The sequence below is a fragment of the Chiloscyllium punctatum genome, chromosome 35 (assembly GCF_047496795.1).
Source record: "Chiloscyllium punctatum isolate Juve2018m chromosome 35, sChiPun1.3, whole genome shotgun sequence".
NCBI classification, from domain to species: Eukaryota; Metazoa; Chordata; class Chondrichthyes; order Orectolobiformes; family Hemiscylliidae; genus Chiloscyllium; species Chiloscyllium punctatum.
In genome coordinates, this window is record NC_092773.1 from 9,343,170 (window position 1) to 9,366,047 (window position 22,878).

General features: G+C 45.9%; 2 protein-coding genes across 3 annotated transcripts in view; both read left to right on the plus strand.

Annotated features, from left to right (window-relative positions):
* Positions 1-674: 674 nt before the first annotated feature.
* Positions 675-20,091, plus strand: LOC140459624 (eukaryotic translation initiation factor 4E-binding protein 1-like). The gene is made up of 3 exons (XM_072553920.1): positions 675-827; positions 17,951-18,124; positions 19,646-20,091. The coding sequence occupies exons 1-3, from the start codon at positions 689-691 to the stop codon at positions 19,675-19,677; spliced, it is 345 nt and encodes a 114-aa protein (XP_072410021.1). The 5' UTR covers positions 675-688; the 3' UTR covers positions 19,678-20,091.
* ash2l (ash2 like, histone lysine methyltransferase complex subunit) overlaps positions 708-22,878 on the plus strand; it is a 118,554-nt gene continuing 96,383 nt past the window's right edge. For both annotated transcript variants that reach the window (XM_072553916.1, XM_072553917.1), the window contains exon 1: positions 708-827. The gene's annotated coding sequence lies outside the window, so the exon portion shown is untranslated. The remainder of the gene's footprint in view (positions 828-22,878) is intronic.

Sequence of the window (22,878 nt, forward strand, 5' to 3'; positions counted from 1 at the left end):
TGACAATAATAGATGAAATCAAAACAAGATGTGCACGTGAAACGATGCACCCACCCCACACCCCACACACACACACACACACAGACAGACAGAGGGTCGGAACCCAGTGCTGGGCAGAACCACACCTGAACCTGGTTGACCGGAGTCTAACCCACCTGTGCGAGTCTCCAACAAATGTCCTTCTGACACAGCCCACTGGGGGAGCTCCTGAGCTGCCTGCCTTCGTCATGCAGGAACGCAACGAGCTCGGCCCTTTTCGGAGACCATTCGGAAGACGACGCAGGGCTCGTCCGGGCGCGGCGACCCGAAGGAGCTTCGGTCCCAGCGGCGAGGTTTCGCGAGAAGACACTCGGTCATTTCCGGAGGGGGGGGGGCGACGTCGGCGCGGCGAAGCGATTTCCGCCGAGGATGACGCAAGGCGCGTTGGCCTCGCCCACCCCGGGGCCGCTCGGTCTTTTCCGGAAGGTTCCACTTGGTGTCCCACCGGGCTCGGCGTGGGAGATGACGCAAGGATGGGCCGCGGCGTGTCCAAGGCTCGGCAATTTCCGGAATGTTTCGGAAGGGGCCGCTGGTTGTTGTTGTTGTTGGCGGGCGGACGGACGGACGGAGGGAGGGCCGGCTGCGTGTGTCCCGCCGGTGGTGGGGACAGGGAGAGTGACCGGACCCCTCTCCCCCACAGGGGGACGACATGTCGGGTCCAGGGCAGAAAACCGAGAGCCGCGCCATCCCCACCCCCACCCGCCGGGTGATGGTCACCGACTCGGGCCAGTTACCACCCGATTACAGCACCACCCCCGGGGGCACCCTGTTCAGCACCACCCCAGGAGGTAAGGACCAGGAGGGGGGGGGTCTACCACCCCCACCCCCACCCCCCACAGACTCTACCCCACCCCCCACAGACTCTACCCCCACCCTCTACCCCCACCCCCACACCCACCCCACCCCAACATCCCCCCACAGACTCTACCCCACCCCCACAGACTCTACCCCCACCCCCCACAGACTCTACCCCCACACCCACCCCCACCCCCCCACAGACTCTACCCCCACCCCCACCCCCACCCCCACCCCCCCACAGACTCTACCCCCACCCCCCACAGACTCTACCCCACCCCCCACAGACTCTACCCCCACCCCCACCCCCACCCCCACCCCCCACATACTCTACCCCCACCCCCACAGACTCTACCCCCACCCCCACCCCCACCCCCACAGACTCTACCCCACCCCCCACAGACTCTACCCCACCCCCCCACAGACTCTACCCCCACCCCCCCACAGACTCTACCCCCACCCCCACATACTCTACCCCCACCCCCCACAGACTCTACCCCCACCCCCCACAGACTCTACCCCCACCCCCACCCCCCACATACTCTACCCCCACCCCCCACAGACTCTACCCCCACCCCCCACAGACTCTACCCCACCCCCCACAGACTCTACCCCACCCCCCACAGACTCTACCCCCACACCACACCATACCCCACACCACCCACACACCCCAACCCACCCACACACTCTAACCCCCACACACCTCCAAAACCCCCCACACCTCACCCCACACACTCTACCCCCACCCCACAGACTCTACCCCACCCCCCACAGACTCTACCCCCACCCCCCACAGACTCTACCCCACCCCCCACAGACTCTACCCCCACACACATACCCCACCCCCCACCCCCACCCACACACTCTTACCCCCCCACACACCTCCAAAACCCCCACGCCTCCCCCCACACACTCTACCCCCACCCCACACACTTGACCCCCCCACTCCCACACCACGCCCCCCCCCACCCCATGCCCCCCCATACCACACCCCCCCCCCAGCCACCCCCCCCATCAACCTCCAAACCTCACACCCCCCCACCCACACCCCACCTCACATCCCCCACCCCACCCCCACCTCTCACACCACCCGCTCCACCCCCACCTCTCACACCACCCCCCCCACACCACCCCCCACACCACACTCCTCACACCCACACCCCACCCATCACCACCCACCCCCACCTCACACATCACCACCCACCCCCACCTCACACCCCCACACCCCCACCCCTCACCCCCCCCCGCGCCTCACCCCCCCCGCGCCTCACCCCCCCGCGCCTCAGCCCCCCCGCGCCTCAGCCCCCCCGCGCCTCAGCCCCCCCGCGCCTCAGCCCCCCCGCGCCTCAGCCCCCCCGCGCCTCAGCCCCCCCGCGCCTCAGCCCCCCCGCGCCACGTCTTGATCCCTACATATCCCCCCCAAATGCCTTAACCTTACCCCACCACACACACACCCTCATCATCGCCCCCACAATAACCCCTCATTCCCCCCACCCCCACCCCCACCCCCTCCCCCCATCTCAGACTTTGCATGTTGTATTGTTGAGCTGGCTGGTATTTGACTCCGCCAAACCTGCTTTCGCAACCCTTTTTGGAACTGATGAGTTTTTTAGTTTGTCTGCTCTCTCTGCACTCTGTGAAAATGATCATTCAGGCAAGCCTGTGATCAATCTAAAGCCAGTTGTTTGTCATGTTAGGTTTGTGAATTGAAACATTCACCTTTTCAGCAATGACCATTTTATTTTCATTTTCATGCTTTGAAGCGAATAGGGGTAACTGTTGATCATAAGGAACAGATTATGCTGTTCGGCCCATCGAGTCTGATCCACCAATTAATCATGACTACTATGTTTCTCAACCCCATTCTCCGGTCTTCTCCCTGTCACCCTTGAACCCCTGCCCAATTAAGAATTTCTGCTAATAGAAACATCTTCTCCATGTCCACTCTAACCAGATCTTCTGTTTTTGGTAAGTTTCTTGCCCTGTCTCCTGCCTTTTATGTGTCTTAAAAAAACTTTTGCAATCTTCTTTTATATTATGAGCTAGTTTACACACTTTTCATCTGCTGCTGTCTTGTTGCTTGTTTAGTTGCTCTCTGCTGGTTTTTAAAGGCTTCCCAATCCTCTGGCTCCTCACCAGTCTTCACTGTATTGTATGCTTTTGCTTGATGTTTTCCTTGGTTCCCCTTGTCAGCCATGTTTGCTTCTTTGTGAGTTTCTTCTTCCTTGGGATGAATTTGTCTCCAATTACCCACGGAAAGTCCTGCTCCACTGTCTGCACTGCTCGACTCCTCAACAAACTTCCAAACTCCAAAAACCCTCGTTCTTTGGGAGCTTGACCCCACCCGTTCACGTTTTTTTGCGCCTGCTTTTAATAAAAACCAAAGCGAGCTGCATTGCTGGGCACAGAGCAGACAGCTCATCTCCAAGTTTATCACACTTCAAAAAAAAAATTGCCAGAACAGATCCTTCTTAAGGGCACATCCCTAAGTTACCTAATCAAGTCTGCTTCTTGAAACCTCACCAAATCCAGAACTGCTTGTTCCCCTAATGGGCTCCATCACAAGCTCTCCAAAACGCCATCTCATAGACATTCTACAAATTGCTTTTCTTAAGAGCTGCTACCATCCTGATTTTGCCAGTCTGCCTGTTTATTTAAGTCCCCCATGATTATTGTGATAAGGCCTTTAAGTTGCTCTTTCTATCTCCTGATTTATTGTCATCACCACGTTTTGACTATACAACTGCCTGTATATATCCACCACCCATCAGGGTTGTTTTTCCTCACCTGTACCCACACAGATTCCACGCCTTCCGACTCTGTGTTACTTCTTGCTATTGATTTAATTCCATTGCTTCCGAACGTGGCAGTCCCACCCCATCTGCCTGTCCTTTTGCTGGGATGTGTATCCTTTGATAGTTAGTTCCCAGGTCTGATCCCCTTGCAGCGACATCTCTGATACCAACAACATTGTACCTACTAATTTCAATTTGCACTATAAGCTCATTTCCCTTGGTTTGTCTGCTGCGTGCTTTCAAGTACAATACCCTCAGTCCTGCATTGACTGCCCCCCTTCTCAGATGTGTCCCCTCATCTACTGTGCCTGAGGTTAGATTCCTGACTGTTCGATACTCAGTCGTATTACTTGTTCTGGATACTTTTAATAACTTTCTGCTGAGCCCTCCCTCCCTTCGAATATTTTTCATACATTTACTTGTAAATGAAGCCCTATGCGCAGCCCGAGTTAGGCAATTCATCAGAACTTTGATCCCAGTCATTCAGGTTGATCGATTGCTTGTCTTCTCTCCACAGCCCCCAATCTCAACCACCTCTGGAACAGGAGCCTCAAACCTGCTGGGAGAAAGTGAGGACTGCAGATGTTGGAGATCAGAGTGGAGAGTGTGGTGCTGGAAAAGGAAAAGCAGGGCAGGTCAGGCAGAATCCAAGGATCAGGAAAATCGAAGTTTCAGGCAAAAGCCCGTCATCACGTATAGAAGCAGGAAGCCCCCAGAGTGGAGAGATAAATGGGTGGGGCTGGGGAGAATGTAGCAAGGAGTACAATGAATGTTGATTTTCCTGATCCTCAGATGCCGTCTGACCTGCTGTGCTTTTCCAGCACCACTCTGACCTAAACTCTGGTTTCCAGCATCTGCAGTCCTCACTTCTGCCGACAGTGTTGAAGGAGGCTACTTGACCCAGCGTATCTGCACTGGCTCTCTCCAAATGAGCATTGTGACTTGGTACCATTGTCCCAACCTGAAATCCTGTACGTTATTTCTGTTAAAATCATCATTTCCTGCCCTCTTGAATGCTTCATTTGAGATTGGCTCCACCACTGCTTCTCAGCAGTGCATTCCAGACTCAAACCACGACTGCAACCATCCTCCAACTGAGGTTGAACTGACATCATGTACAGGTTCAGCATAATCTCTCTGCTCTATGCCCCAGTTCATGAATCCAACAATGCTGTATGCTTTATTAACCACACTTCACCTGCCCTGCCATGTTTGATGGCTAATGCACATAAATAATTAGGCCTCTCTGCTCCTACACATCTTTTCGAAACTTACCTTTATTGCTTGTGCTCTTTCTTTGGATTGATTAAGCCCAATCAGTGCTGAGGTTTCTGCTCGTATGTGAAAACTTCACTTTTCTTTGCTTGTAGTTTAGTCACTGTAGTCATGTTGGAATCGTGTCACCTGGTACGTGCACATGTCAGGGACTGGGTTACCTGCTTTGATTATGCTCACTGAGTGACAAATATTAATCACGTCACTGAGGAGAACTTCCCCGACTCCAATGAGATATTTTCCAGCCATTTAACGGGACAGATGGGGCAGCAGTTTAACATCTCATCCGAAAAATGACACCTCCGACAGTGCAGCACTCCTTCCAACAGGCACGAGACCCTGAAACCCACAACTTTCTGACTCTTGAGATAAGAGCACAGCCAGGCACCCTCTTGCTCAACCAATCCATAGGCTTAGCTAGTTCAACATGTGGTGTCTGTATATTGAAAATAAATGGCAAAGGTGTGGGCCAGTGTTGCTGTTGGATATTTGTGCTTTGAGTTTCTTCCCCTCAGTTACTTTAAAAGAAGACTCTCAGGAATTCTGAGGAACACGAGGTCTAGATCAGAGGTTGTACTTCTAATTTTGGAATCAAACGTGTGTTACATTGAGATTGATGTTCTCTTCTTGCTGCTGTCGTCTTTTCCTTCCTCTCTGTTTAGTGAACAGTATCTGAGCATGATGAGATCTGTATTCTGTGGTAGCACAAGAATGTTGCAAGATGGCTGCAGCTCTTCCTCCACTCAGTTGCACAATAACTTGAAGAAATGTTTTCCTGTATCATCTTTCTCTAGAGTTTGTCAGTCAGAAGAATGTTGCCTCACATTGAAATGGGCTGTGACCTGGTTTGGAAATCACTGCAGTGAGATTTTCCCTGGATTGGAGAGCTGGGCCTGGCGTGGAATGTGGAGATACTGGGAATTGAAAGCACTGGAAGCAGATTTTTGGTATTTGGTTTCAAAAGGGAATTGGATGTATATCCCAAGCTAAAAATTGCAGGGTCTGGGAAATAACAGGAGAGTGTGACACACTAGATATGCGATGCTGGTTCTTTCAAAGTGCTTTGTGTCATGTGACTTCCTCTTTTGTGTCCTTACACAGGATGTGGGTGTCACTACTTACGTCAGCATTTACTGCTGATCCTTATTTGCACTTGGCAACTTGGTGGTGAAAGGCCATCTTGAGCTGTGGCAGTCTAAACTAGTGGGACACAATGTTTTTGGGATGCACGGCAAGTGAGGAGCTACTGCCCGTGTTGGTTAAGGGTCAACCATATTGCTTTGTATCTGGAGTCACACGTAGCTAAACCTTGTGAAGATGGCAGAGTTCCTTCCTTAAAAGACATCAGTGAACGACATGGGTTTATGATAATTAACAGTGGTTGCCTAATTGGCGTTTGGTTTGCAGTTTATTCGAGAGTTTTGATTTTGATTTCAAGTTTCGCCATCTGCCATGGTAGGGTATGAACGCATGCTGCTACAGCATTATCCTGTGATTCTGGGTTACTAGTCATAACACAACCATAAACCACAACATGACCCCCACAAACACCACCTCCCCTCATTTAAAAGGACAGGCCTGTCAATCCATCATAGCACTACAGTTCAATCTTGACAAGTGTTTTGCATATACACTGTTCCAACATTGTTTCGAGGGTTCTGTTATTGATGGTGTCCAATGCCTTTGTGCCATCCATGAAAATGAAGTAACAGAAGTCCATGTTCTATATGAGTCATTTTTCCTGGATTTGTGTCATCACGACCATAGTGCTGCAATCTGGGTGAAGACTGCACTGGGCCTTGGTTAGATTGATCTCCAACTCAAAAATGTCCCATCAGAATGTTTCAAGCTCAACTATGAACATAGGGGAGAGCTCCATCGTTGCCAGTCTGCTACCTGTGCTTTTGTAGGGAGCATCAATCACGTTGTTATGAAAGTTGTTCATCATCATTTCTGCATTCCACCTTCAGGAAACGACTATCATGGAAAACCTGTATCTTATCAGAGCGCACCACTTTAAATATTTCTGCAGGGTTTGATTCCACTGTCTCCTCAGCCTTGCCTGAATTCATCTGCTTGATGACTTTGTTGATTTAATCAACAGATACATGCAAAGCACCCTTTTTGATCATGGTCACTGAGGAATCTGGTTGAGGGCTATCAGCTTGATAGTATGAGCGGTATGGTGGCTCAGTGGTCAGCACTGCTGCCTCACATCTCCAGCGACCCAGCCTTGATTCCAGCCAAGGGTGACTGTCTCTGTGGAGTTTGCACATTCTCTCTGTCTCTGCATGGATTTCCTCCAGGTGCTCTGGTTTCCTGCTACAATCCAGAGATGTGTCGGTGAGGTGAATTGGTCGTGTTAAATTGTCCACAGTGTTCAGGGATGTGTAGGTTGGGTGTGGACTTGGGCTGAAGGGTCTGTTTCCATACTCTATGGAATCTGTGATCTTCTATGATCTCTTAAGTATGAACTTTGTTCTTCAGGTTGTTGGAGTGTTTTGCCTTGAGTCTGTCATATCTGCCCCAGTTTGGATTCAGGACAACCTATCACTCGAGGAATGGTCTGGAAATTAAGAAATTTGAGTTGTAGATTTCTACATGTTGCTCTAACTCTGTCGCTTTCTTTTAGATAGACTAGATTCCCTACAGTGTGGAAACAGGCCCTTCAACCCAATATGTCCACACCAACCTTCAGAAGAGTAACCCACCCAGGCCCATTCCCCTACCTTACATTTACCCCGAACTAATGCACCGAACGCTATGGGCAACTTAGCATAGCCACTTCACCTGGCTTGCACATCTTTGGATTGTGGCAGGAACCAGAACACCCAGAGGAAACCCATGCGGACACAGGAGAATGTGCAAATGCCACCGGTCTGTCAACTGTCAACATTTAGATTTGTGCCAATAACAGCTCATGGTTATCTCCATTTCTCATTTCGGCAACCACATCTCAGCACAGGACTTGAGGTGTTTCTAAAGTAGTAAAACTATGGTGCAGAAGTACATGCTTGGCTGCAGAAGCTTAGATTTAAAGGCATGACATTGGCATCTTTTCTGGCTTTGCCATGTTCTGGATTGCTGCACGAGCTATTGAATCAAACGTTTCGCCTATTCTGTGCAGTCTGCTGGAACAGTGTACACATCATGGTGGTGGGTAATAGCCTAACTCAGCGAGTAACTCTCACCTGGTTAATGACATCAGTCAAAGCTGTTACACATGGTGTGGCAGTTCCTGCATCCAGGTGACTCCTTGTCAGCACGTGAAGCAGTCAGGATGAGGTGGGGACAGAAGTGAGCAACTTATTCAAATTACAAGAAGTCTCCTTGTTCCAGAAACCACCCCCCTAAAAAACCCATATCACTTGGAGGGAAATGCGACCATCCAAGCCGATTGCAACATCGAACGGATGGGAAAAGTATGGGCAGAAATTGGGCATTCCATTCCATTTCCTTTGGTGTCTTTCCCATTTCTCTAAGCAGGAGCTACTGGAGATTGGGGTGAGGGTGAGGAACAAGCCGCAGTCTGTATTGGATCTGATGACTCAGGTTTCTGAATTTGTCACCTGAGCACGGTGATATTAGTGCACTGTGTGGGCAAGTTACTGAGAAAATAGGAAACCTGACCCAATCTTCACACAGTTCCTCACCGTTTGTTCCATATTGAGGTTTGACTGCTTTGCCATTGGACAATTATCTGTTTTCCATTCGGCTGACCCTGATGACCGGGAAAGCTGACAGGTGAGGAAGAAGGTATAATCTCATCACATCTTTCATCACCTGCCAGCGCCCTTTATAGTCTGTTAAGGAAGTGTCATAGTGTTCCAGTGAAATTTTACAACCATTCTTCTGCTGCTTACTCTCTTACGTTATCTCCTTTGCCTTTAACTAAGGAATTAAGGGCTATGGGGAGAATGCGGGTAAGTGGAGTAGAAATGCCCATCAGCCATGATCGAATGGCTGAATGGACTGGATGGGCCGAATGGCCTTACTTCCGCTCCTATGTCTTATGGTCTTAACTGTGTCTGTTATTGCCTTGCACCACTCCTTGTGGAGTCAGTTGTACATTCTCATCCCTTTCTGATCATAAAAGTGAAGCAGGGAAATATCTGCTGAGTGCAGCACTCACTGAGGGACAGAGGCGAAGAAGCTCCTGGTAAGCCCGGTGTGGTTTGCTTTGTCAAGTCTCTTTCCCTCCCACCATAGGGCGTAGGGGCAGAATGAAGCCATTCAGCCCATCAAGTCTGCTCCATCATTCAGTGAGATCATGCCTGATCTGATAATCCTCTACTCCACTATCTTGCCTTTCCCTCATAACCCTTGTTCCTTTCCTGATGAAAAATCTGCCTGCTTAATGACTCAGCTTCAACGTCCCCCTCTGGTGAAGAAATTCATCCCTCTTTTAAATATGTGATTTATTATGCTGGGATGATTCATTCTGGTCTGAAACTCTCCAACAAGTGGCAATAACTTTGCTGCATCTACCCTGCCTGTTCTCCAAAGAATTTTATATATTTCAGTAAAGTCACCTCTCATTCTTCTAAATTCACAAGAACACAGGCCCAATCTGCACACCTTTCATCATGTCTCCACTCTCAAGATCTGTCTCATAACCCTGTTAACCACCAGTAATCAGAAACCTCTACTTTGAACATTGTGTGTCGGATGAGTTGAAGAGTGACGATTGCAGAGAGAGCGAGCACAACCAAGTCAAGCCGAATGGGTCTCAGCTGTGCTGTAGCTGTTTTCCTTTGGAATCTATTCTGTCTTGAGGAAAACATTTATAACCCTCATAAGATAATTTCCTTTCCTGATGATTTGGAGATGCTGGTGATGGACTGGGGTGTACAAAGTTAAAAATCACACAACACCAGGTTATAGTCCAACAGGTTTAATTGGAAGCACTAGCTTTCGGAGCGACGCTCCTTCACCAGGTGATAGTGGAGGGCTCAATCCTAATACACAGAATTTATAGCAAAAATTTGCAGTGTGATGTAACTGAAATTATACATTGAAAAATTGATTGTCTGTTAAGCCTTTCATCTGTTAGAATACAGTGATAGTTTCACTACTTTCATGTTTAAATTACAAAACTTTTTTTTAAAAGTTGCATTCTCTGGTTAGCTGTTAACAATGGTGATAGCTAGACAATATGTTGAAGGTGTGGGCCCCCTGTGTTCTCTGTCTATGCCATGATGTTTAGATTGATTCTAATCTAAAAAGTGAGATAATAGAGTTTTACATAAATTCATGCAGTTTTTGAGCTCAGAGTTCTACATGAATGCATGCAGTTTTCCTTTCCTGATGTTTGCTTCTCCATGAGGTCAGTGAGTAAGTGAACCATGCGGATTGGCAATGGTGTTTCTCAGCTTCAGACTGGAGAGCTTGTATTGGTCTCAGCAAAGGGAGGATTGGGACGGAGTTTTCTTCCGTTTGTAATCTGGCAGCTGGAGTTTTGCAAGACTCCTGGCCCTTATCCCTGAGACTCTGATCACCAGCAGCTGTTCATATCACATTGGCATACATTTTGCATGTTGACTTCAGTCCAGCTGGTTGTAATGGAGCTGTGAAACATTTTTCAAGCTGGCAGTCAGTCTATGGAGCCAATGACCTGCCCTTCAGTCAAGTCCAGAATCTGTTCTTTGGTGATTGAGAGTTGGTACTTGGATGAATACTCAGTTATATTCCAGGAAGCAGTGAGTAATGAAGGAGAAACAGACCAGAAAGTTAGGGGGAAGGTGCTGGTTAATTTTCCTTGTTCATCTTCCCTGGATTGTCATAATCCAAGATGATTTTTGAATGGTCTATAGCCAGGATCACCATGTGTCACTCTCTGAATCGGAGGAGCGAAGGCCCATCCTTTTGATTCAGCTTTTGGACTTGTTCAGAAATGCCCTATTTCTCTGCTCAAAAAATGACAACAAAGGTATAACCTGAAGAATAATTGAGACGGTGATCTTGTGTCCTGAGCTGACTGCAATAAATAATGTCACCCAAAATCGCCAAATGGTGAAGCAGAAAATCTGAATCAATCATTGTCTCACTATTTTGAACACATTCATCAAGAATGCAGTTGTTAAGGTGCTGATCAAGATCTACTTCTCTGAATAAAGTCATCAGCTGTAACAACTCACTCCATTCATATGCTCTGTCAAGTAGTTGATCAGCTTAGCCTTTGTGTTGGGCGGGTTCAGTCTTGTTACCATTTGAGACATGGTGATTAGTTTGATTCCTCAGCCTCAAACAGCTAAATCCACACAACAGCTTTGTGAACAGGAATTATCCCCAGCGTAGCAATGATGGTGTCTCAAGGTTTGGACTAGGAGGCCCAGGTTCAAGTCCCACTTCTTCTGTAGGTGCGTGATAACAAACCAACAGGTTGATTGTCGAATATGTGCGTCCAGAACGTCTGCCACATATTGCTTATGAATAGCTGTGTTCACACTGATGCTTGACGTTCAGACTTGACCTTGCAACAACAGGTCAAAAATGTCAGCATCATCCTAATAACATAAGAACTTTATTTGAGACAAGGCTGTAATTTACTGGTTACTGTACGAATCCGCACACAGCTGAAAAGATGTCTCCTCCAAAGGAAATAGATGTTGGGTTCACTGAACATGTGATACAGACATTAGGTTAATAAAACATAGAAATGCCATATTCTGATGCGATATCTTTGTAGGAGAATAAATTGCAAGGCTCAATAATAAGAGAAGATAGCTAACACTTAATTCTCCTAAAGAGTCACAAGCTTCATCCTCTACTTTGTGCACATACAAAATTTGAAAGGAAAACAGGACTGTCCATCAAACATTAAAGAAACGTAACTTTGGTTCCTGAAAGTGAAATGTCATTAGGTTAAGAATGAATCTGAAGTGGAGATGATTAGAATCCAATCATTTATGTTAAGACATTTAGAATGAATTTCTAGTGTTGCATAATTAGAATGTGGCATGAAAGATGATAACGGGGTCAAGAACAAGCCATCCATAATCTTTATCACATACTTAGCAAAATTTCTTTCTTCTTATAATTAGAATAACCCTTCCATTTCTAAGAAACAATTTATCATTGAAACGCTCGCGTTGAGCTGCAGTCAGGTTTGTTAATATGCTTGTTTAAAATACTTTATTCAGTAAGATTATTCGACTTGGAATGTAGCATTCCATTATCAGTCTATGGTTGTACCTGGCTGAATTACTATTATATTGGATAGTGAGTTGTCATCACAAGGATCCCACAACAGAAGTTTTTAGATGTGTCCGATCTTTGGCAGCAATTTGACGTTGCAAAAGGAGTTGAAAATGTCGTGCTACCTCATCTCGTCTTTAGGAAAATGCAGCTTGCTGTTTTGGTTTACTAAAAAAGTCACTGAAGTTAATTTCTCATATCCATCCCAAATAGTTTAGCCCTTATTCCCTCACAGTCAGTAAAGGTAGACTGTCATTGGGTGACTGCTTCGAGGCACTTGTTGTGCTCCTTAAATCCTCCAATCTCTGAGAGTTGGCCTCGAGTTTATATTCAGCTGCATGTGGGCAAAGCAGGTAACCATTCCATCCTCCATCAGTCACCAGTGAAAGGGTGCCAACAAACACCCACCAGCCACTAGCACAGAATTATCCCAACGCCTTATTCCTAACCCCATAAGGGCAAAAATCCTGACCCTCCTCTCAAGGCATGTTTTAAAACAAAAAGTAATTGCTAGTCACTTTTCTTTATTAGAGATGTATTTAAAATCAGTCAGCTGTTAGCTGAGGTGGATTGTGAATGTCTTAGAACTGAGTACCAGTGAAGAAGCTAAATTTGTTTCATAAACATTTGACAAATAAACATATCAGGCAAAAGATCTTATTGTCATGCAAACATTCCTTCCATTTCCAGGAAACAATTCATTGTTGAAAAGCTAGGGTTGTGCCACAGTCAGGTTTGTCAATATATTTGGTTAAAATACTATATTCAGTAAGATTGTCAGACTTGGAATGAAGTATTCCATTAGCAGTCAATGGTTTTACTTCGCTGAATTACTGTTTGTACTGCATTGTGAGTTGTCATTACACGGATCCCCACAACAGAGGTTTTTAGATGTGTATGATCTTTGTCAGCAATTTCACATTGTTTCCAAAGGAGTAGACAATGTTAGGCTACCTCATCTTGTCTTTAGAAGAATTGGACGAATATTGTTGCTTATCCCTTTTGCCTCTTTGGTTACCACTGCACCTAGCACTGTTTTCAGCTGGGTATTTCTTCTCCCAGCCTTTGCTTCCCTGTCAAATTTCGGAGTTGTCTTCAGATAAAGTGCAGTCTTGGATGGAGGCTGAGCAGCTGAAGGTCAGGTGAAAGTTCATTCACCTGAACCGTTAAGTGAGTTTGATTCTTCACAGATGGATGTGTGACCCAAAGGGCGTCCAACAAACTGTTCTGATTTCAAATTTCCTGCATCCGCACTACTTTCCTTTGCCAATGAGCAATTGACATCATCCTGTTATTTAGATTAGATTAGATTAGATTACTTTACAGTGTGCAAGCAGGCCCTTCGGCCCAACAAGTCCACACCGCCCCACCGAAGCTCAACCCACCCATCCCCCTACATCTACCCCTTACCTAACATTACGGGCAATTTAGCATGGCCAATTCACCTGACCTGCACATCTTTGGACTGTGGGAGGAAACCGGAGCACCCGGAGGAAACCCACACAGACATGGGGAGAACGTGCAAACTCCACACAGTCAGTTGCCTGAGGCGGGAATTGAACCCGGGTCTCTGGCGCTGTGAGGCAGCAGTGCGAACCACTGTGCCACCGTGCCGCCCAATCATGTTGCAAGGCAAATGCCACAGGGAGTGGCAGAAGAAATAGTACCTTGACACAAACAATCCTTGACTTTGCCCATCCATTTTTAAAAATCCTTTCAAGGGGATGTGCGGATCACTGGCTAGACCAGCATTTATTGCCAATTTCTAATTGGTCTGTTTTACACAAATTAAAAACAATCTGTTTTCTGTGCAATTTTGTGAAGCTCTACATGTTAGGAGACAATGCATAATTACCAAAAAACACAATGTCATGCCAAATGCGTTGTGCTAAAGATGGGACACAGTGTTGTCTGCACAGAAGTTTGATCAATAATTGGCACATGATTCTTGCATAACCCATTCTCTGCAAATTATATGTCCTCTTTCATCAGGCATCTTCCAAATGCTGTTGGTCTCACAATCATCCCTTTGCAACCCCATTGTGTTCTGTCTACAAGTGGACACGAATGTGTGAATTACGACAGATGAGGGATAAATGGGACCAAAACCTTCACCTGTACAGTCCTGGTAACAGAAGAAAAGGGCATAACTGCTAACTTGACAGTGAAGCCTTTTGAGATTCTCGCAATCGGAGGATGCTACATTCCTTGTTGGGAGAATAGTTCTGTTTTGCCAGATGTTTTGTCTTGGAATATTATCTAGAAATGGATAATATTTCTGGTAACCTTGAGTTCATGCTTGTTTGTTCAAGTCTAGTTTGAATGAGTGCCCAGTTTTCCACTAACTCTTGGCTCACATAGCAAATATTCAATGTGCTTTATTGATAACAAAGACAGAGATCATTGGGCAGAGGGCACAAATATACCACAGATGACTTTAGTCACTCAAAGTTCGGTCCGGGCCAGTGATGTTGGTTTTCATTCGGAAACACTCAGTCAATGCTCTGTAATGTCATCGGCTTCAGAATCTTGGAAGAGAGGTTTGGTTATCTTCTGATGGTTTTCATGATTCCCTATCCCCTCCTGTCATCTATGCCCCATCACAATGAAGTAGTCTTTCTCCATGGCCACCATATGGAATAATAGAGCCAGAACACAATCAAAACATTCAGGCGAAAGATAAAGTCGAACCCCTGATCAGTACTATTCACCTTCCTGATGAAAAGACTCTGTGTTCACAAGAAGATTCTTGCATACTTTGCAGAACAGACCTTTTGGTAGTATGATTATGCTCAGTCCTACAGCCTAAAATATTGGTCAATCACACTAATTATGGGCTGTCTTTGAGTCCAGTTTTCACACTGTATCACTGGCCTCCATGATGCAACATAAAATTGTCATGCTGCAAAACGACGCTTGCAATTGGCAGTATTTTACTTTCCACTGAGAGCACAGCCAAAAGCTGATAACCTTGATTAAGGCTTGGCATTGAAGCAGCTAAATTATGAGAGAGAGAGAGATTGTGCGCTTGTCTGTGTAAAACTTCAGAAGTAACTTAGCTGGAGGCAATGAGAGCTGGACTGCACTCAGGCCTGAGCTGCTCAGTGGCAAGTGTCATTTGCACCACATTGCCAGATAATTATCAACAGGAGAGAGCCTGACCATTCTTTTATTCCTTTCAAATCCCTTGTCATTAGCATCCAGGGGTCACTATTTACAGGAAACTTAACTGAATTGACCAAATAGATTCTGTGGCTGCAAGATCAGGTCGAAAACTGGACAGTTTTGAGGTATTTAGCTATCCTTTTGACTCTTCAAAGCCTGTCCACCATTTACAAGGTACAAGTCAGGAGGAGTGCCCAAAGGAGTGCAGCTCTGGAAGTACTCCAGAAGATTGGCAGGATAAGGCAGCCTGTTTGGTGCTCCATTCCCCACTGTAAAGTTTCAGTCCCTCCACCACTGACACTCAGCAGTGGTGAATGCCATGCACAAGGTAGACTGTAGACATTCACCAAGGTCTCAGATGGCATCTTCCAAACCCATGACCCTTGCCATCTGGAAGGACAATGGCAGCAGGTGCATGGGTGTGCGCCGTCGCTTGCAAATTTCCTTTCTGACCTGCAACTGTACCACTGTTCCTTCAGCATCATTGGGTCAAAATTCTGGGGATTAGTCCGTAATTGTATCAAGGATGCCTACATAATATGGACTGCAGCAGTTCAGTAAGTCATGTTACCATCTTTTTAATCCTGGACGAGAAATAAATGCTGGTCTTGCCAGCGATTTCCACATCCCATGAATGAATTTTGTCGTTTGTGCTGCTGAAAACATTGGTTAAGGCTGAGAGGCCTGATGTATCTGCCACACCTGTCTTGGTGAAACCCTTGTAATTCAGACTTCATGCCAGTGGCTTATTTGCAATCAGGATGCTTAAGTCAGTTTTGTAAGTCTGAGTTGTGCAATCATTGTCATAGAGTCGTACAGCATGGAAGCACCCTTTGTTCCAAATCATCCACGCTGACCAGACAATCTGACCCATATCCCTCTCAATCTTTCCTGTTCATGTACCCATCCGGACATCTTTTAAATGTAATAGTCCTCTTCCTATGACATCTGATTCCAGACACGCGCCACCCTCCGTGTGAAAAGGTTTGCTCTCGCATCCTTTTTTAAATCTTTCCCCTCTCATCTTAAACCTACGCCCTCTGGTTGTAGACTCCACAACCCTCGGAAAGAGATCTTGGCTGCTCCCCCTCTCCATGCCCCTGATGATTTTATAAACCTCAATAAGAGGTACGGTGGCACAGTGGTTAGCACTGCTGCCTCACAGCGCCAGAGACCCGGGTTCAATTCCCGCCTCAGGCGACTGACTGTGTGGAGTTTGCACGTTCTCCCCGTGTCTGTGTGGGTTTCCTCCGGGTGCTCCGGTTTCCTCCCACAGTCCAAAGATGTGCAGGCCAGGTGAATTGGCCATGCTAAATTGCCCGCAGTGTTAGGTAAGGGGTAGATGTAGGGGTATGGGTGGGTTGTGCTTCGGCGGGGCGGTGAGGACTTGTTGGGCCGAAGGGCCTGTTTCCACACTGTAAATAATCTAATCTAATCTAATAAAGATTGCTGCTCCGTGTCCAACGCTCCAGGGAAAAAAGCCCCAGCCTCTACTTGTACAGTTGGCCAGGCTTGCCTCACTGATTGCTGACAAAAGGTTGGTTTCATCTCATTTCCCTCATCTGTTTGTGTGCTTTTGCTGAACCTGGCAGGAAAATGAACATAAGCATTCAGGGCAGGAGAAGTCCGTTTGGTTGCATGCCTACTCTACCATTCAATAAAATGACGGCTAATCTGATTTGTTGTCTCAACTTCGCAGTTTCACCAACCTATTATGCACCCCCCCCACCCCCAAAAAAAAATCAGGCGAGAATCTTGTCTCCATGTCTGCGTGGGTTTCTTCCTGGTGCTCTGGTTTCCTCCCACATTCCAAAGATGTTCAGGTCAGGTGATTTGGCCATGGTGTTAGGTGCATTCGTCAGAAGGAAACGGGTCTGGGTGGTTACTCTTCAGAGGGTTGGTGTGGACTAGTTGGGCCTGTTTCTGCACTGTAGGGAATTTAATCTAATCTAAAAAAATCTATCTCCTATTTAAAAATATTTAGGAACCCCACCTTCACTGAGTTCTGGGCAAGAGTTCCAAAGACTTGCAACAGTCTGTGCAAAATTAAATATCCTCCTCCCCCTGATTTTTATATTGATTCCCCCAGTTCTTATCTTTCCCATGACATGTGTCAAGCTCTCACCATCTTCCTTGTTCAAGCCCTCTCAGGGTCTTGTTATGCCCCATAAAGATTTTGATTTGATTTAGATTTATTTGTCACCTGTAAATAAAAAAAATACAGTGAAAAGTGTATTTTCACATGTTGTCCGCAAGAATATCTTTTGTTCTGGTGTAGGGGAGGGTTAATTGAGAAAGAATCCAGAAACGAAACCAAGCCAGAGTAGACAGAATTGAGCCCAAAACAAGAAAGACCTTTGAAGTGCTAATGAGAAGTAGCATTTGAAGTAATGGGCTTTGGATTGTTGCAAAGTTTTTTTTTAATATGCATGGTTTCAAGTGACCTGATAAATATTCAGTCTTGTTAGAAATTTATAGTTGGAAATCACTTCACTCTCCAATCCCAGTGATGATGACAGTTCAGGCCAGAATCCTGCCTGGATTATTCTGCTTTCTTGGAAACAAAAGAAAACTTGAGAGGTTGTGTCATCCCTTGGTGCAGCACAACCTGACGAGTCTGTAATGCCTGCACAATTGGGACAAATATTTTTGGTTCTGACAGCTGCATTGCTGTTCTGTTGCAGGTACCCGCATTATTTATGACCGTAAATTCCTTATGGAATGCCGCAACTCTCCAGTTGCCAAGACTCCTCCACGTGATCTTCCAAACATTCCGGGTGTCACGAGTCCAAATGCAACAGAGAAGGTGAAACCAGCGACAAACCATGTGAACAGTCATGAGGAGAAGGCAGCTGGTGGTAAGTTAGAGGAGCCAGTGTGTTGGGGAGAATTTCAGTGGAGGTTACATTGCAGAGTCCAAGTGTGTTAGTGTAATCCACTTAACACCAGCGCTGTTATTGTAGGTTCAGGCCATCCAAACTTAAAGTGTCACTTTGTGTTGTCTTGTTGGTGGTTGACTGTCTCTTTATTCATGGACAAGTCTGACCAGAGTCTAGACATTTTTTGTTGCGGGCAGTTTCTTGATTGATCAGATCTTTGGGCATGTGAAGGTGTGATGGCCCATAAAGTAATGGCATCCAGAATGTCGAGGTTGCTTCCTTCACTTGGCTACTATTACATTGCTCTCCCAGGTCATTCAGACGTTGTGATACACTAGGTGTCACCATTATAAAATGTTTGGTAGCTCGCTCCTCATTGCCCTGAAAGTCAGTGGTGCCACACATGAAGGAAAGTTTCACCGTGTCTTTGTGGTGATGGTTTTGTCCTTGTCCTTGTTTGGAATCCTGGTCATGTAAAATTCAGGCAAACAGAACCTGGTGGCCAAGACAGTACTTTTCCCCTCAGTACACAGAGGATTCCAACAGCTGAGTGCCAGCAGCTTCCAAAACAGAAGTCATTGATTCGGCATGCCAGTCAATGTGGGTGAAACCTCAGCGGGACCTTGGAGCTGCTGCACAATTTAAAAGGAACTTAGCTGGAAAGGGGAGATGCTTTGCATCCCTTCCGTACCAGTCTGCAGTCCATTGTACCTGATTTGACAGGAGTGTTGTCTGAATGTTTCATGATTTGGCTTCAGTAAGGACATTCAGCTTTAGGTGATGTTCCTCCTGTTGAATGCTGTGAATTGCTGGTGCAATTTCTTCAGTACTCAGGTGTCACTGCCACACTGTCCAGGTTTCTCTGCAGTGCAGAAGTGTTGGGGCACCACATGGACCTCTCATGTTAATGGACTAACAAAGGAGGAAAGTCAATGTGGCTTATAATCCCAGTGCTCATCTGGTCAAGCGACTGTGTGTAAGGTACACACAGTCTGACTATGTTTCCTCATTTCTAAACAAATGCTCTCCCTGTTTTGTTCAAAGTTAAAAATCACACATCTCCAGGATACTGATTGAGGATAATCAGCCATGATCATAATGAATGGTGGTGCTGGATCGAAGGGCAGAATGGCCTACTCCTGCGTCTGTTGTCTATAGTCCAACAAGTTTATTTGGAAATACAGGCTTTCACAGCTCCCTGATGAAGGACCAGTGTTCCGAAAGCTTGTATTTCCGAACATAATCTGGCATTGTGGGATTTTTAATTTTGTCCACCCCAGCCTAACACTGGCTCCTCCACGTTAAGTTTTGTCTAGGCAAGTTTAAAGTGAGGAATGAGTTGTTGGAAGTGATTCCCTCTCAAAAGTGAATCTTGCCTGAATCATTGGGGTGGGAGGTGGGGACAAATGCAGGGCCAGGGCAACAACTACCATCAAATTGTTGCTTGAACCTTTTGAGTCGTTAGAAGTTCTGAACACTTTTTGTATTCTGCCTTATCAGGAGATGATGCCCAATTTGAGATGGACATTTAAGGCGCACCACATGCTTTCCTTCAGAATGAGGAAGTTTGACCCTGGATCCTCTTCAATTGGGCTTATTGGTCAGCCCAGGTATTTCTCCAAATCACCAGCTCTACTTCAAAATACAAAAAAATGCAAGGTGCTCCTGCCACTAATGGATCTGGCTACAGACAACAACATGTTCTGCAAATACTGTGAAAAGTATTGAGTACCATGTGAGATACATGGTAGAATATCCACTGATCTCACTGGCGACAGCCATTGTAAAGCTGGGGCACCTCTCAGGTTCTTGATCTCTTTAACCTGCCTTGAAAAATTGTACGCCTTTAATAAATCAAGGTGAAAGGTAATCCTTTTCAAGATGTAATTTTTGGAGGGAAGACAGAGCAAAAGAGAGAACCAACAAAATAAAGTGAAATTCAATCATTTTACGTTGTTGTGTCTTGCCTCAAACAAGTTACAGCTTTGTTAGAATGCTTCTCATTCACAGATTGTTTATCAAGTCTACCGATGTAGTCTATTGCAACATATGTCGACAAAGTGTTTCACAGCAATGTTTGAATGCACAGCATGCTCATGTATTTGGTCCCATGATCAATTCCTGTTCTATTGAATTGACTGTGACAGCCATAATGCAAGTGACATGCAAAGCCCAAGGGACTTTTCCATGCTGTAAAAACACAAAGATGCTTACGAAAGTTTGAATGTAAATTTGCATACAACATTCGATATGGAAAGAATATGGTCTCCCACAGTCCAGTATAAATACTTAATCAGGTGAGGCATGTTTGTCTTAATCTGTCAGAGGAAGTCCCAATGTAAGGACCTTATCTCTCAGCAGTCAACCACATCATGGTATTCTGGTCTGCATGTGTTATTTTTCTCATTTCCTGTCATTTGTTTTTCCTTCAGAACCTTATCCTTGCAGCTCACCAAAGCAGGGTGTTACTGGTCTTTGTTAAACCTGATAGAAGAAAGAAATTCTTGATGAATTGTAAGAACTCACTTTTTGAGGACATCCAATTTTGAGTCAACAACCTCACCATGGAAAGGTTCTTCAGGCTATTCCATACATTGTCCTATCTGCAAGATTAACTGAGAGCTTGCTCCTGACAAACATTCAAATTCTCATACTGCTGAGACTCTGGAGTGTGCAGTTCAGTTGTTGAATGCGTTTGATGACTTTGCTGACACTTAAAGTTTTGATATTTTTGGAGTGACTTGATAAGACCAGATGAAAACTGTGCCAGCTGATTAGAATAATCCTACTAGGGCGTTGCAAGCTAAGAATTAAAACCGACTTTCCAATTGTGAGGTTTGGCAAGAGTCCACAAATTGTGGGTAAAGTTTGGAACTGTTTTCTGCAAACACCAATTGATACTTCTTCACTCATTCATTTCATGTCTGAGATGAATGCAGTGTTGTTTGTAAAACACATTAGTGGCCATATTGACAGAGAACAGTGGGGGAATTGGAGAAGAAATTTGACAATTTTAATGTTGTGCAGTTTAAAATGAAGACACATTCGGAAGATGGAAGGGTCCTGAAAGGAACTGTGTGGTTATCGAGCTTAGACATGAATAGAGTCTTCAGTTGATATCATTTTGGCGTGGCATGGTGGCTCAGTGCTTAGCACTGCTGCCTCACAGCATCAGGGACCCAGGTTCGATTCCAATCTTGGGCGACTGTCTGTGTGGAGTTTGCACATTCTCCCCGTGTCCGCGTGGGTTTCCTCCAGGTGTTCCGGCTTCCTCCCACGCTCCAAAGATATGCAGGTCAAGTGAATTGGTCATGCTAAATTTCCCATTGTGTTAGGTGCATTAGTCAGAGGAAAATGGGTCTGGGTGAGTTATATTTTGGAGGGTCTTCTGGGCTGAAGGGCCAGTTTCTGCACTGTAGGGAATATATGAATAAATCTGACGACAATTGTTGGACTTGCTCCAAGATGTGCTGTCTGACATGGTAACTAAGGTTGTTTGGTGTCAGGAATTGGAGACAACCATGTAAGCTCATAACTCGAGAGTCTCATTTTGAAACTCCACGAACAGTACAATGCAGCTCATTCCATACACGTACCACATTCTGCGTGAAAAAGTTGCCCCTTAGGTCTCTCTTACATCGTTCCCCACTCACCCTCTACTTCTGGACTCCCTCACCTCAGGGAAAAGACTTGGTCTATTTGTCATGCTCTACATCTGTATGAATCTGTATGACTGCAATAATGTGGGCATTGTCTCCAGCAAAATTCCTTTATCAGAGGCTGCAATGCTGAGGCTATCCTTCATGACAGAAGACACTTCGTGTGCATACCATGACGTTCATCATTCTGATAGGTATTATCATCTTGTACATTCTGAAGGGATGCCTGAAATGTGACAGAACAGGACAACAGTCATGGACACATGAATTTAAGGGATAGTAGGGTGAGAATTAGTTTATAAATATGGGGATGGGTTTTATGGAGTGTGGCTAACTGAGTATATGGCCTTTGGATTTTTTTGAAGAACGATTACTTTTGAGTGTAGAACAGACAAGTGTCACAGAAAAACACCATAGGACTGTGGATGTTGGAAATCAGAAGCAAAAGCAGAACTCGCTGGAGAAACTTAACAGGTTTTGCAAAATCTGTGGAGAGAAAGCAGAGTTCAGGTTTCAAGTCCAGTAACCCTTCATCAGAACTGTCTCTGTTTCAGACAATTAGTACAGTTAGAGCACAGGAGCAGGCCATTCAGCCCCTCAAACCTATTTCTCCCATTCAATGAGATCATAGCTGAGTTGTGGCCTAACTCCATATATTCACGCACACTGTCATAGAATCTCTACAGTGTGGAAACAGGCCATTCGCCCCAACAAGTCCACACTGACCCTCCGAATAGTAACCCACCCAGACCCATTCCTCTACCCTATTATCCTATTTTTACGCCTGACTAATGCATCTAACCTACACGTCCCTGAACACTATGGGCAATTTAGCATGGCCAGTTCACCAGATTTGCACATCTTTGGATTGTGCGAGGAAACCAACACAGGCACAGGGAGAATGTGCAAACATCACACATTGTCTCCAGAGGTTGGAACTGAACCTGGGTTACTGGTGCTGTGAGGTGGTAGTGCTAACCACTGAGCCATCCCAAAGGGTATTTGTTTCTGTTGTGCTATGGTGAGCACTTGTCCCCTCCTCTGCTTGCTTGTTTTCATTCTTCCTGCACCAGC